Consider the following 13,222-nt stretch of genomic DNA (forward strand, 5'->3'; position numbering starts at 1 on the left):
CCTGTTCGGCACTCACACAGAGTTTTTAATTCTGTAGGTTTAAACTTTTTGTCATGTTTAGGACATCTTTAGTCATTGTTCCTTTGACTCCTTCAGTCCTGCTTACTTTCTCCTCTCCTCTAAGACTCTGAGGACATAAAAGTCTGAGTTTTATTTATTTATTTATTTTTCCCCTCCCACAGATTCCCCAAGGCTCTGTTGTTATTATTTGGTTGTTGTCATTTCCTTATCTGCTGTCTAAATTGGGTCATTTCTGTGATCTATCTCTGAGTTCACTAATGTGTTCCTCTGTCCTCTCCAAACTGAGATTTTTACAGTTTTGGTTTTTGTATTTTCCAGTTCTAAAATTTCTGCTTGGTTCTTCTTTATGTCTCGTATTCTTTGCTGAACGTTTCTATTAAAAAAAATTTTTTTTTGGTTGTTCAGTGAATCATTTTTTATGATGACTTCTTTTAAAATTATTATCAAATAATTTTGATGTCAGTGTCATCCAAGTGTTGGTGTCTTTCGATTATTTTTTCTTATTCAAGTTGAAATTTTCCTGGTTGTTGGTATAATGAATAATTTTTTAATGAACCTGACATTTTGAGACTCTGGATCTCCTTTAAATCTTCTGTTTGAGCACGTCTCCTATGATACTCCACTGGCAAGGAAAGAGGTTCATCCGTTGAGAGGCTGAAGCCCAAGTTCCCCACACAGCCGCCAAGGGGAGCAAGGGTAAATGTGCCTCATCCCTGCTGGGCCACGGCAAGAGTTTAGGCCTCCACTAGGCTGACATCCTACCCGAAAGAGGGGTAGAAGTGTCTCTTTGTGGCTTCCTACTCGCTCTTCACTGACTTGCCTGGAGTGGCCTCATTGCTGCTTGGTGTTTGTGAGAGTCTTGACTGCCCACTAGACCCCCTTGACTCCATCTTAGCTTGCAAGGGTGTAGTTTCCTCATCACCTGGGGGTGGAAGCTGGTGCTTTCCACACAGTTTCCACTGTCACTGCCAAGGTGGCCGGTTCTTTCCTTTCTGGCAGAAATGAAAGCATCTGCCCCACTAGGATTTCTCTTACCCCATCCTGGTGCAGGGTTAGGGGTGCCTTATATACCCCAGGGGAGCTTAAAAGCTAGAGCTTATGCTCTTTATGTTACAATCTCAGCATTTTTTATCATGTAAAATATCTATATATTTATCATATTCCATGTCACCATAATTGCTAATTTGTTTTAAACTTAGCCTTAATTAAAATAGATTTAACACCCATTAAATGTCCTTTTTGGAGAAGGCAATGGCAACCTACTCCAGTACTCTTCCCTGGAAAATCCCATGGATGGAGGAGCCTGGTAGGCTGCAGTCCATGGGGTCACAAAGAGTCGGACACGACTGAGCGACTTCACTTTCATTTTTCACTTTCATGCATTGGAGAAGGAAATGGCAACCCACTCCAGTGTTCTTGCCTGGAGAATCCCCGGGATGGGGGAGCCTGGTGGGTTGCTGTCTATGGGATCGCACAGAGTCAGACACGACTGACGTGACTTAGCAGCAGCAGCAAATGTCCTTTTTACCAGAGATTTTCTATGCATTACTTGGTTGCTCAAATTTATCTTCTAGTAGTTTCTTCAAAATATTTTATGGTTACTATATTGCCAGCAATTTTTGATGATTAAAAATTATTGTTTATTTCCCATCATGTTATTCTTGAATAAAAGTTTGTGTCTAAAATACTTGAATCACATATTTTCCCTAGAACTTTGTAGGTTTTGATAGCCATAAACTAGCAATAAATATTACTGTGAGGTATCAGGCCGACTTTTTTCCCTATCTCTTCATATGAGATCTCATATTTTTTCTTATATCCTCAATAGAATTTCCTCTCACATATGATCAAGCCTAACTAGTATTTCTAGGGATAGAATGTATTCATTCAATCTGTAGCAACAGATCTTCCTTCCTTTCAGAGGGGAAAAAATCTTGATTATATTTGAATATTTTCTTTTCTATTTATGTATCTATTTTTTTCTATTTCATTGTTTTCACTTTCCTCAGGTATATTCTCCTTACATGGCTATCGCATCAGCAGATTCCATTCTCTCATTACCTGAGTTCACTGTGGACTATATATGATGTGAGTTTTAATTTTCATTTCCACTTCTTTCTGAGCTCTGCCAGCTTACGTTTTCATTTCCCTTTGTTGTCTTTTCATTTATTCCATGAACCCATGTATCTCTGCATAGCACTCACAATTTATAGGGGACACTTTTTCATTATGTCCTTTGGATGCTTGGAATAAATTCAGTTAATATTTTCATGGGCTCCATAACAAAACTCTTCTGCTCCATGTTCATCTTGCTTTTTATTTTCCTATTCCTTTTCTCCTCCTTATAAAAATTTCACTAAAAAGTCTTTGAACGGTTTCATATTTTGGTTCTAAGATGAGGGAAGGTTTTCATGTGCACCAGTTTTTTTTAAAAAAAAAATCAGATTGGTTTTTGTGCGCCTGTAATTTTTATGGGGGGATGGGCATAGTATGGACTGGGGCTTCCCAGGTGGCACTAGTGGGAAAGAACCCACTTCAAATTTCAGAAGATGTGGGTTGTCCCTGAGTTGAGAAAATCCCCTGGAGAATGAAATGGCAACCCACTCCAGTATTCTTGCCTGGAGAATCCCACGGACAGAGGAGCCTGGGGGGATACAGTCCATGGAGGGGCACAGAGTCAAACACGACCGAAGCAACTTAGCATGCATGCGGTATGGATTAGAGGCTAGAAAAATGATTCTGGTTATTAGGATGCCTCCTTAGCCCAGAATATGACACAAAGTCATGGGATGTGGGTCATGTACTTGTGTGGGTGAGGTTAGCCTCTCTTTAGCAGCAAGGCTGCTTACAGTTCCCTCTTCTTTAGTGAAGACGTGAAATGATAATATACTGTGCCCTTTCTCATTTTATCCAATCTTCCTGCATCTTTGTGATGTCCACTGGGGTTCAAGAAAGCTCCTCCAGCTTGCCCACACACCCAACTTTTGTATTTCAACAAAGGATCTTTAGACTTGCTCCTCTGTGTGTGTCATTGAGAAACAGCTGTTCTGTTGGCCCCAACTCAGAGCTGTAGGGGCCCGGCATCCTCTATGTACGTATTTTCCTTGAACAATTCTTTTATTATGATAATAAATAATATTATTTAGGACAAAGAAAGCTTGACAGTTTTAAACCAAGGTCATGTATTTTTTCCTTCTCTCATGTTTCCTACAGCTTTCAATGGCCTTCTTGAAAACTGACGAGGACATAAAACTCTTCTGTTGTTGGTAATCAGATACCTCCAACACACAATTTGAGGTAGTTTTACAAAAGTTAGTTATTTAAAAGTTTGCTCCTAGTTAAGAATATGCAGAAATTATTCTGTGTTTGTGTTCGTTCATTTTTTTGTTTACTCCCCCAGTAAACTATTTCCTTTATAACTCTACAGGAGTGTGTACTTGCATATGATTAAAGCCACATTTTAAAGTGTCGTAAACAATTCCCACTTAATTATAAGCCCTGGCACTGCATCTGCCTTTAGAATTTAGCTTAATTAGTGCCAAGACGAACAAGGTGACCCTGCAGGCATTGTTACCTTGCTGACACCTGGCCCCCACTTGGCCAGGTGGACACTGGCACCTTCCAGTCACCGGGTCACACTGTCCTGAGACACAAGAACACCGCTGGACACAGTCCTGCCCATAGTAATCTTCAGGACAAGCTGCAGAAAGAAGAAAAACAAAGCAGAGCAAAAGGAAACCAGATTTGCCTTAATAAAGCATTTCACCAGTCAAGATTTGTAAGAACGTGTAGATACATAACCTTTTCTTTTAATCAAATAGGTTTCCCCGACTTGCCCTTGGTTTTCGATTTAAAAGGTTACTATGGGGAAAAAAAACACCTGTTCAAATTGTTGCTTACTTAGTGCAATTTAAGTTGATATCAGGAATTCCATCCAAATATCTAGTGTCAGACATGTATGTATGTATGTGATATGACACTTAACAGGCTCAGTCTTGTTTTGCTGCGTGGCTGTCTTAGGCTGTGTGTGTATGTATTAATCTTGAGTACAAAAGTGAAAGTGAAGTTCACTCAGTTATTTCTGACTCTTTGCAACCCCATGGACTATACAGTCCATGGAATTCTCCAGACCAGAATACTGGAGTGGGTAGATTGTCCCAACCCAGGGATTGAACCCAGGTCTCCTGTATAGAAGGCAGATTCTTTACCAGCTGAGTCACACGGGAAGCCCAAGAATACTGGAGTGGGTAGCCTATCCCTTCTCCAGCGGATCTTCCCGACTGTGGAATAGAACTGGGGTCTCCTGCATTGCAGGCGATTCTTTACCAACTGAGCTATGAGGGATGCTTCCTCTTAAAGTGCACTTGGAAAATTTAGCTTACACTTCTGTGCCTTATGCTCACATCTCCAAATATTTATGTATTTTTTAATTAATTTCTAAAGTTATTGTGTATTTATCAAAACAAACAAATATGCTAAATTACTGTCAATAGATTATATCTATTAAATTAATTGCATTAATTAACAAAATTTAAAATTAATTTATTCATAAGTTAACACATTTATTAATTTTCTTGCTTGTTTGTTTTGCTGCAATCTCATTCTATCAGTTCAGTGAGATGCTTACCAAAATAGAGACAAAACAAAGATAAAATAAATATCTGTGAGGTTCAATAAAGGGAAAATATATAACAGTGTATACATTGTGTGCTTAGTTGCTCAGTCATGACCGACTCTTTGTGACCCCATGGACTGTATCCCGGCAGGCTCCTCTGTCCATGGGGATTCTTCAGGCAAGTAAACTGCAGTAGGTTGGCATGCCCTCCTCCAGGGGATCTTCCCAACCCAGGGATCGAACCCAGGTCTCTCACATGGCAGGTGTTCTTTCCTGTCTTAGCCACCAGGGAAGTGTGTATACATAAACAAATATAATTCTTTGAATTGTAAAAGGTGACAGAAAACTTGGCTCTGATCGCCATAGCTGTCAAAGCAGAGAAGGAAAATTGCTCAAGTACAAGATCATGGCTTTCTGCAGACAAAACTCCTCCGGACATTCAAGGAAACCATAACTTTTGAAGATTCTCTGGCCTAAGGAAATTTCTCCAACGATTTTCTTTGAAGAACAAACACAAAGGAGCCAGTTAGAACCTTCATTGGGAGATGTTTATGGGCTGGCTTTCACTCAAAGATAACTTGGCCATTGAGGCCTCAGAGGCAGTATCCATTAGGTTTCAATTTTCTGCCACTTGGAGCCAGGACTTTGTCTTATTCATCTTTTATTCTCAGAACAGCAGGATACTGAAGCAGAGTAAGATTACCCTCATAGGAAGAAAACAAGCAACTACCTGCCTGAAGAAGATAAGCATTCTGGATATCTTTACCACATAACCATAACTTTGCCTGATCACAAACTTCGTTATCATTCTTCCAAATAAAAGAATCTCAAGTTCACAATCACAGTCCTTCAGTCTTTAAGATCTTACTCTTATGTGGCAGCCTGGATGGGAGGGAGTCTGGGGGAGAAGGGATGCCTGTATATGTATGGCTGAATCCCTTTGCTGTCCGCCTGAAATTATCACAACACTGTTAATAGGCTATACTCCAATATAAAATTAAAAGTTGAAAAAAAAAATCTTTACTCTTTTGTGAAGTACAAGATAAAGAATGCATGTGAAGTTGTTTCAGTCATGTCTGACTCTTTGTGACCCTATGGACTGTAGCCCATAGGCTACCAGGCTTTTCTGTCCATGGGATTCTCCTGGCAAGAATACTGGATTGGGTTGCCATTCTCTCCTCTAGAGCTTCTTCCTGATCCAGGGATCAAACCCAGGTCTCCTGCATTGCAGGCAGATTCTTTACCACTGAGCCACTTGGGACATCCACCAGGGAAGATACAGAATAGTGCACAAAATATATAATAATAGTGAACAGATCAATAAAGGATCACCAAGCAAACATGCTCATCAACAGCACTAGGATAAAGAATACAACAATGCCAGGATCACCTCCCCACCATGCCCTTTCCAACTCATTGCCTCCTCCATCCTCCCTAAAGACCATCATCATCTTGTGAACTGTCTAAATAGTTGGAAACTGACGGATTTGATAAAAGCAAAATGTGTTTGTAAGGATATTCCCACAATGTCTAAGCCAGTGCATTTGTATGGCATCTTTAATTTATATCTGGTCCCTTAAATTTTATGTCAGTAGTTACTTGTATGATGTTGCTGTTCAGTTGCTCAGTCATGTCTGACTCTTTGTAACCTTACAGACTGCAGCATGCCAGGCTTCCCTGTCCTTCACCATCTCCCAGAGTTTGTATGATGGGTAGTTATTTAAGGTCTTTGGATTTTCAGGAAATGGTTACTTTTAGGTAAGGGGAAACTACTTAATTTTGAGCTAGAAAATTGCTGAGGATAAATGAAATTGTGGAAATTTGGACAATGAATTTGACATTGTGTACATAGGAATCTCCAGTCTGCTCTGATCTTGCCAAACACAATTTCTTATCTTGACTTGAGTCCAGCATTGCTGGGGCCAGAGAGGTTGTGACCAGAGGGCTTCCTGGCTGCCTTCACTGACTTCAGCTCTCAATCAAATTCCTGCCAGAAGTATTCCTCAACCTAGAATTTACTCCTGTTACTGCAGTAAATCATTCTGTAAAATAAATGCCAAAACATGTACTCTCTAAGTGCAGTTCTTTAAAACGCTGATTTAGTATATAAAATTCATAGTAGATAGAGTGACTTACTTTGACTGCAGTCAGCCCCGATGAAGCCAGGAAGGCAGTCACAGGTTCCAATCATGGTGTCACAGCTGCCACCATTCAGGCACTTACACTTCCTTCGGCAATAAGGGCCATAAGTGCCTTTTGGGCATCCTGATGAAAGAGAACAAAACCATATGTGGTATTGTAACTTGAAGCTATCAGTGCTTAACTTCATGCCCATAGTCATGTGGTTAACTCAACATTCCAATGACTGTTTTTGGTATTCTTATCACCTTCAAGATACTGATTCAAGGGATGGACTTATCTGAGGATACAAATGTATAGGGATGGATGCCTTAGAAATGGAGAAGGCACTGGCACCCTACTCCAGTACTCTTGCCTGGAAAATTCCATGGACGGAGGAGCCTGGTAGGCTGCAGTCCGTGGGGTCGCTGAGAGTCAGACACGACTGAGTGACTTCACTTTCACTTTTCACTTTCCTGCATTGGAGAAGGAAATCGCAACCCACTCCAGTGTTTTTGTCTGGAGAATCCCAGAGACAGAGGAGCCTGGTGGGAGGCCGTCTATGGGGTCGCACAGAGTCGGATACGACTGGAGCGACTTAGCAGAGCAGCAGCAGCCTTAGAAATACAGATGGGGACATAGAGTTCCTGAAGCTGTTCATTAATAATACATAAGAAACTTAACCTTGAACTTCCTTGAAAATCTACCCACTTTTAGAGTATGCTCAGAAAAAAAGACAATTCACCAAAGAAGGTTGTTTTATTCCTGCCTAGAAAAAGTCATTCTTTCAGTTACTATCTAAGTATAGTTTGTCTGATCTGGAATGATTTGGGTTTAATACACATAAGAATTCAAAACGGCAACAAGCCTGGAGAAAGCATCTTAATTTTCTATTAGTGTCTCAGTTTTCTACTCTTATCCATGGATCTTGGCTGACCATGATGATACATGTGTAAGAGGTAGATAAATGGCCAGACTTCAAGGCAGAAGGAGACTGAGCAGGGCAAAGAGTGACCTGAAAACCATATTATCTGTGCAATGATCGAAAGATTGGGGGTATTTAGCCAGGAGAAAATAGACCTAAGAAGATAGAACTGTCTTCACACATGAAAAGGAAGTCTTATGGAAAAGGAAGAAGGGGGATATTATCTCAATAAGGAAATACTCTTTGAAAGCGCTGTCCAGGATTGGAATAAGCTTTCACCATGAGGCAGTGAGCTACCCATCTCTGTACGAGTTTAAGTAGAAATAGGATAAGTAACTAGAAGAGAAAATGTAGCAGGGATTCAAGCACATAACTGACTTTGAAGCACTTCCAAATATGTTGTTGTCCTGCTCTATGAAACTTCTGGTACTTTAGTCTTAAAATCACAGAAGTTTTAGTTTCAAGAGACCTCAGGTCCATCTGGCTCAACAATTATTTGAAGATGAGGAAGTAGAGTATAGTTACTTAAAAATGTTATTGCACAAAATTATGTTACCTGGTAAACACAGTTTCCTTTTTCCTGTCATATTTCTAAAATAAAAAGATGTAGAATATTTTGAAAAGACTGAGATTTGAACCCTGTATCTTCCACTTGCTAATGTGGAAGTCCTTCCTTTGAGCTCCTAGTTCTTCACTCCCAAAGAGGATGATAACAGAATCACAGGCTTGTTGTGTGAACAAGTAGGGCACCTAGCATATCACCAATCTCAGATAGCTCCCAAGTTAATGGTAGCCATTATTTTCTTTCACAGTGCCAAGATCATTGGTGGGCCTATGGCAAAACCCTTTTCCTATCTGCTTAACCTGAGTGCAAAGGTTTCGTTTTTGCCTGAGGTCCTTCCTCTTGCACAACGTTTTCACTTGGAAGCACAGTTCTAAAAATGACTAGAGACTGAAGTGGCTGCGACGGCGCACAAGCGCGGCCGGGAGGAGCTACGCCACGTCCAAGGAGCGGTGGCTGCGTGGGCGCCGGGCACCGGAGGGCCTAGAGGAGCTATTCCATGTTCAATGTCAGGAGGGGCGGCAGTGAGGAGATACCCCTCGTCCAAGGTAAGGAGCAGCGGCTGCACTTTGCTGGAGCAGCCGTGAAGAGATACCCCACGTCCAAGGTAAGAGAAACCCAAGTAAGATGGTAGGTGTTGCAAGAGGGCATCAGAGGACAGACACACTGAAACCATAATTACAGAAAACTAGTCAATCTAATCACACTAGGACCACAGCCTTTTCTAACTCAATGAAACTAAGCCATGCCCGTGGGGCCACCCAAGACGGGCGGGTCATGGTGGAGAGGTCTGACAGAATGTGGTCCACTGGAGAAGGGAATGGCAAACCACTTCAGTATTCTTGCCTTGAGAACCCCATAAACAGCATGAAAAAGCAAAATGATAGGATACTGAAAGAGGAACTCCTCAGGTCAGTAGGTGCCCAATATGCTACTGGAGATCAGTGCAGAAAGAATGAAGGGATGGAGCCAAAGCAAAAACAATACCTAGTTGTGGATGTGACTGGTGATAGAAGCAAGGTCCAATGACATAAAGAGCAATATTGCACAGGAACGTGGAATGTTAGGTCCATGAATCAGGGCAAATTAGAAGTGGTCAAACAGGAGATGGCAAGAATGAACGTGGACATTCTAGGAATCAGCGAACTAAAATGGACTGGAATGGGTGAATTTAACTCAGATGACCATATATCTACTACTGTGGGCAGGAATCCCTTAGAAGAAATGGAGTAGCCATCATGGTCAAAAAAAAGAGTGTGAAATGCAGTACTTGGATGCAATCTCAAAAACGACAGAATGATCTCTGTTCATTTCCAAGGCATGCCATTCAATATCACAGTAATCCAAGTCTATGCCCCCACCAGTAACACTGAAAAAGCTGAAGTTGAATGGTTCTATGAAGACCTACAAGACCTTTTAGAACTAACACCCATAAAAGATGTCCTTTTCATTATAGAGTACTAGAATGCAAAAGTAGGAAGTCAAGAAACACCTGGAGTAACAGGCAAATGGCCTTGGAGTACGGAATGAAGCAGGGCAAAGGCTAATAGAGTTTTGCCAAGAAAACGCATTGGTCATTGCAAACACCCTCTTCCATCAACACAAGAGAAGACTCTACACATGGACATCACCAGATGGTCGACACCGAAATCAGATTGATTATATTCTTTGCAGCCAAAGATGGAGAAGCTCCATACAGTCAACAAAAACAAGACCAGGAGCTGACTGTGGCTCAGCTCATGAACTCCTTTTTGCCAAATTCAGACTGAAATTGAAGAAAGTAGGGAAAGCTACTAGACCATTGAGGTATGACCTAAATCAAATCCCTTATGATTATACAGTGGAAGTGAGAAATAGATTTAAGGGACTAGATCTGATAGATAGAGTGTCTGATGAACTATGGACGGAGGTTCGTGACATTGTACAGGAGACAGGGATCAAGACCATCCCCATGGAAAAGAAATGCAAAAAAGCAAAATGGCTGTCTGAGGAGGCCTTACAAATAGCTGTGAAAGAAGAGAAGTGAAAAGCAAAGGAGAAAAGGAAGGATATAAGCATCTGAATGCAGAGTTCCAAAGAATAGGAAGAAGAGATAAGAAAGCCTTTCTCAACGATCAATGCAAAGAAATAGAGGAAAACAACAGAATGGGAAATACTAAAGATCTCTTCTGGAGAAGGCGATGGCACCCCTCTCCAGTACTCTTGCCTGGAAAATCCCATGGATGAAAGAGCCTGGTAGGTGCAGTCCATGGGGTCATGAAGAGTCAGACACAACTGAAGTGACTTAGCAGCAGCAGAGATCTCTTCAAGAAAATTAGAGATACGAAGGGAACATTTCATGCAAAAATGGGCTCGATAAAGGACAGAAATGGTATGGACCTAACAGAAGCAGAAGATATTAAGAAGAGGTGGCAAGAATACACAGAAGAACTGTCCAAAAAAGATCTTCATGACCCAGATAATCACAATCGTATGATCACTCACCTAGAGCCAGACATCCTGGAATGCAAAGTCAAGTGGGCCTTAGAAAGCACACTACGAACAAAGCTAGTGGAGGTGATGGAATTCCAGTTGAGCTATTCCAAATCCTGAAAGATGATGCTGTGAAAGTGCTACACTCAATATGCCAGCAAATTTGGAAAACTCAGCAGTGGCCACAGGACTGGAAAAGGTCAGTTTTCATTCCAATCCCAAAGAAAGGCAATGCCAAAGAATGATCAAACTATCGCATAATTGCACTCGTCTCACATGCTAGTAAAGTAATGCTCAAAATTCTCCAAGCCAGGCTTCAGCAATATGTGAATCGTGAATTTCCAGATGTTCAAGCTGCTTTTAGAAAAGGCAGAGGAACCAGAGATCAAATTTCCAACATCCGCTGGATCATTGAAAAAGCAAGAGAGTTCCAGAAAAACATCTATTTCTGCTTTATTGACAATGCCAAAGCCTTTGACTGTGTGGATCACAGTAAGCTGTGGAAAAATCTAAAAGAGATGGGAATACCAGACCACCTGATCTGCCTATTGAGAAACCTATATGCAGGTCAGGAAGCAACAATCAGAACTGGACATGGAACAACAGACTGGTTCCAAATAGGAAAAGGAGTTCATCAAGGCTGTATATTGTCACCCTGCTTATTTAACTTATATGCACCCTGCTTATTTAACTTATATGCAGAGTACATCATGAAAAATGCTGGGCTGGAAGAAGCACAAGCTGGAAACAAGATTGCCAGAAGAAATATCAATAACCTCAGATATGCAGATGATACCACCCTTATGGCAGAAAGTGAAGAGGAACTGAAAAGCCTCTTGATGAGAGTGAAAGAGGAGAATGAAAAAGTTGGCTCAACATTCAGAAAACTAAGATCATGGCATCTGGTCCCATCACTTCATGGCAAATAGATGGGGAAACAGTGGAAACAGTGTCAGACTTTACTTTCGGGGGCTCCAAAATCACTGCAGGTGGTGACTGCAGCCATGAAATTAAAAGACGCTTACTCCTTGGAAGAAAAGTTATGACCAACCTAGATAGCATATTCAAAAGCAAAGACATTACTTTGCCAACAAAGGTCCATCTAGTCAAAGCTATGGTTTTTCCAGTGGTCATGTATGGATGTGAGAGTTGGACTCTGAAGAAAGCTGAGTGCCAGAGAATTGATGCTTTTGAACTGTGGTGTTGGAGAAGATTCTTGAGAGTCCCTTGGACTGCAAGGAGATCCAAACAGTCCATTCTGAAGGAGATCAGCCCTGGGATTTCTTTGGAAGGAATGATGCTAAAGCTGAAACTCCAGTACTTTGGCCACCTCATGCGAAGAGTTGACTCATTGGAAAAGACTCTGATGCTGGGAGGGATTGCGGGCAGGAGGAGAAGGGGAGGACAGAGGATGAGATGGCTGGATGGCATCACCGACTCGATGGACGTGAGTTTGAGTGAACTCCGGGAGTTGGTGATGGACAGGGAGGCCTGGTGTGCTGCGATTCATGGGGTCTCAAAGAGTCGGACACGACTGAGCGACTGAACTGCACTGAACTGAACTGAGAGACTGAATGACACTGGCTTCCTTCCACTTGATCCTGTATTTCTATGTAAGAATTGATGGTAAAGAACACTTTTGAGTGTTGCACATGTAGCAGGTTTTAGACAGCAAGAAATGGTTTTTATTGAAACTCTAATTGCTTATAATCCCTATCTATATCCCATCCTAGAATCCACTGTCTCATCTTGAGCCTTAGACTCAAATGGCTTCTCCTTCCCTCCATCAGTCCCTTTCTCTTTCATTTTAAAATATTAATAAAATCCTTCAAGATGGAGAATGAACGGAAAACAGCTAAGATCATTCTTATCAAAGGTTACTTTTCTGTTACAGCTGTTGTATTACTTTTTTCCTTTCTATGAAAAATGAGAAATGCACTTCACATTCTTACCTATTGTTTCTTCCTTCCAAAGGATGCCAGTTCTCATAGTCAATGGATACTTCTTTGGTGTACAGCATTCTTTAGTCCTCCTAAGAAGTTATTTTTGTCCCTTACTAAAATTCAATGGAGTGTATCTAAAAACAGAACTAGTGGTTTAAAGAGTCTCTGTCTTCTCTTATTCACCACAATATAAAATGCTTTCATGTCTATCTGGGTCAGTCTTTCAGAATGTAACTTTTAATAGCTTTTATCATTATTATATGATGCTTAAATATTTGGTTGCTTGATAGTGGAGATAAAAAACACAAAGAAAAAAAGGTATAGTTGGAAACAATGAAGTGTGGTGTGTACTGCTGGCATGTTGCTTCTAAAAAGGAGGTTAAATTAAGAATTGACTAATATAAAAAATTCTGCAATCCCTTGAGTTGGTAGTGAAAAGTGATGTGGGTTTTTGTTCAAATAGGGAAATGAAAACAACCCATAAAGTGAAATTTACATATTCATTAATTAGGAAAATGTTGAACTGTAGATATAATAATGGGTATAAAAGAATGAGCGTCAGTTAA

General features: G+C 40.9%; 1 protein-coding gene across 1 annotated transcript in view; it reads right to left on the reverse strand.

The window, feature by feature from the left end:
* Positions 1 to 13,222, reverse strand: part of LOC109562912 (multiple epidermal growth factor-like domains protein 6) — a 694,041-nt gene that overhangs the window by 24,266 nt on the left and 656,553 nt on the right. Inside the window, exons 20-21 of the mRNA XM_070783699.1 lie at positions 6,773 to 6,901; positions 3,596 to 3,721 (exon numbers count right to left, since the gene is read on the reverse strand). Coding sequence (XP_070639800.1) covers positions 3,596 to 3,721; positions 6,773 to 6,901 — 255 coding nt within the window. The remainder of the gene's footprint in view (positions 1 to 3,595; positions 3,722 to 6,772; positions 6,902 to 13,222) is intronic.

Source organism: Bos indicus, chromosome 1, assembly GCF_029378745.1.
Source record: "Bos indicus isolate NIAB-ARS_2022 breed Sahiwal x Tharparkar chromosome 1, NIAB-ARS_B.indTharparkar_mat_pri_1.0, whole genome shotgun sequence".
Classification (NCBI taxonomy): Eukaryota; Metazoa; Chordata; class Mammalia; order Artiodactyla; family Bovidae; genus Bos; species Bos indicus.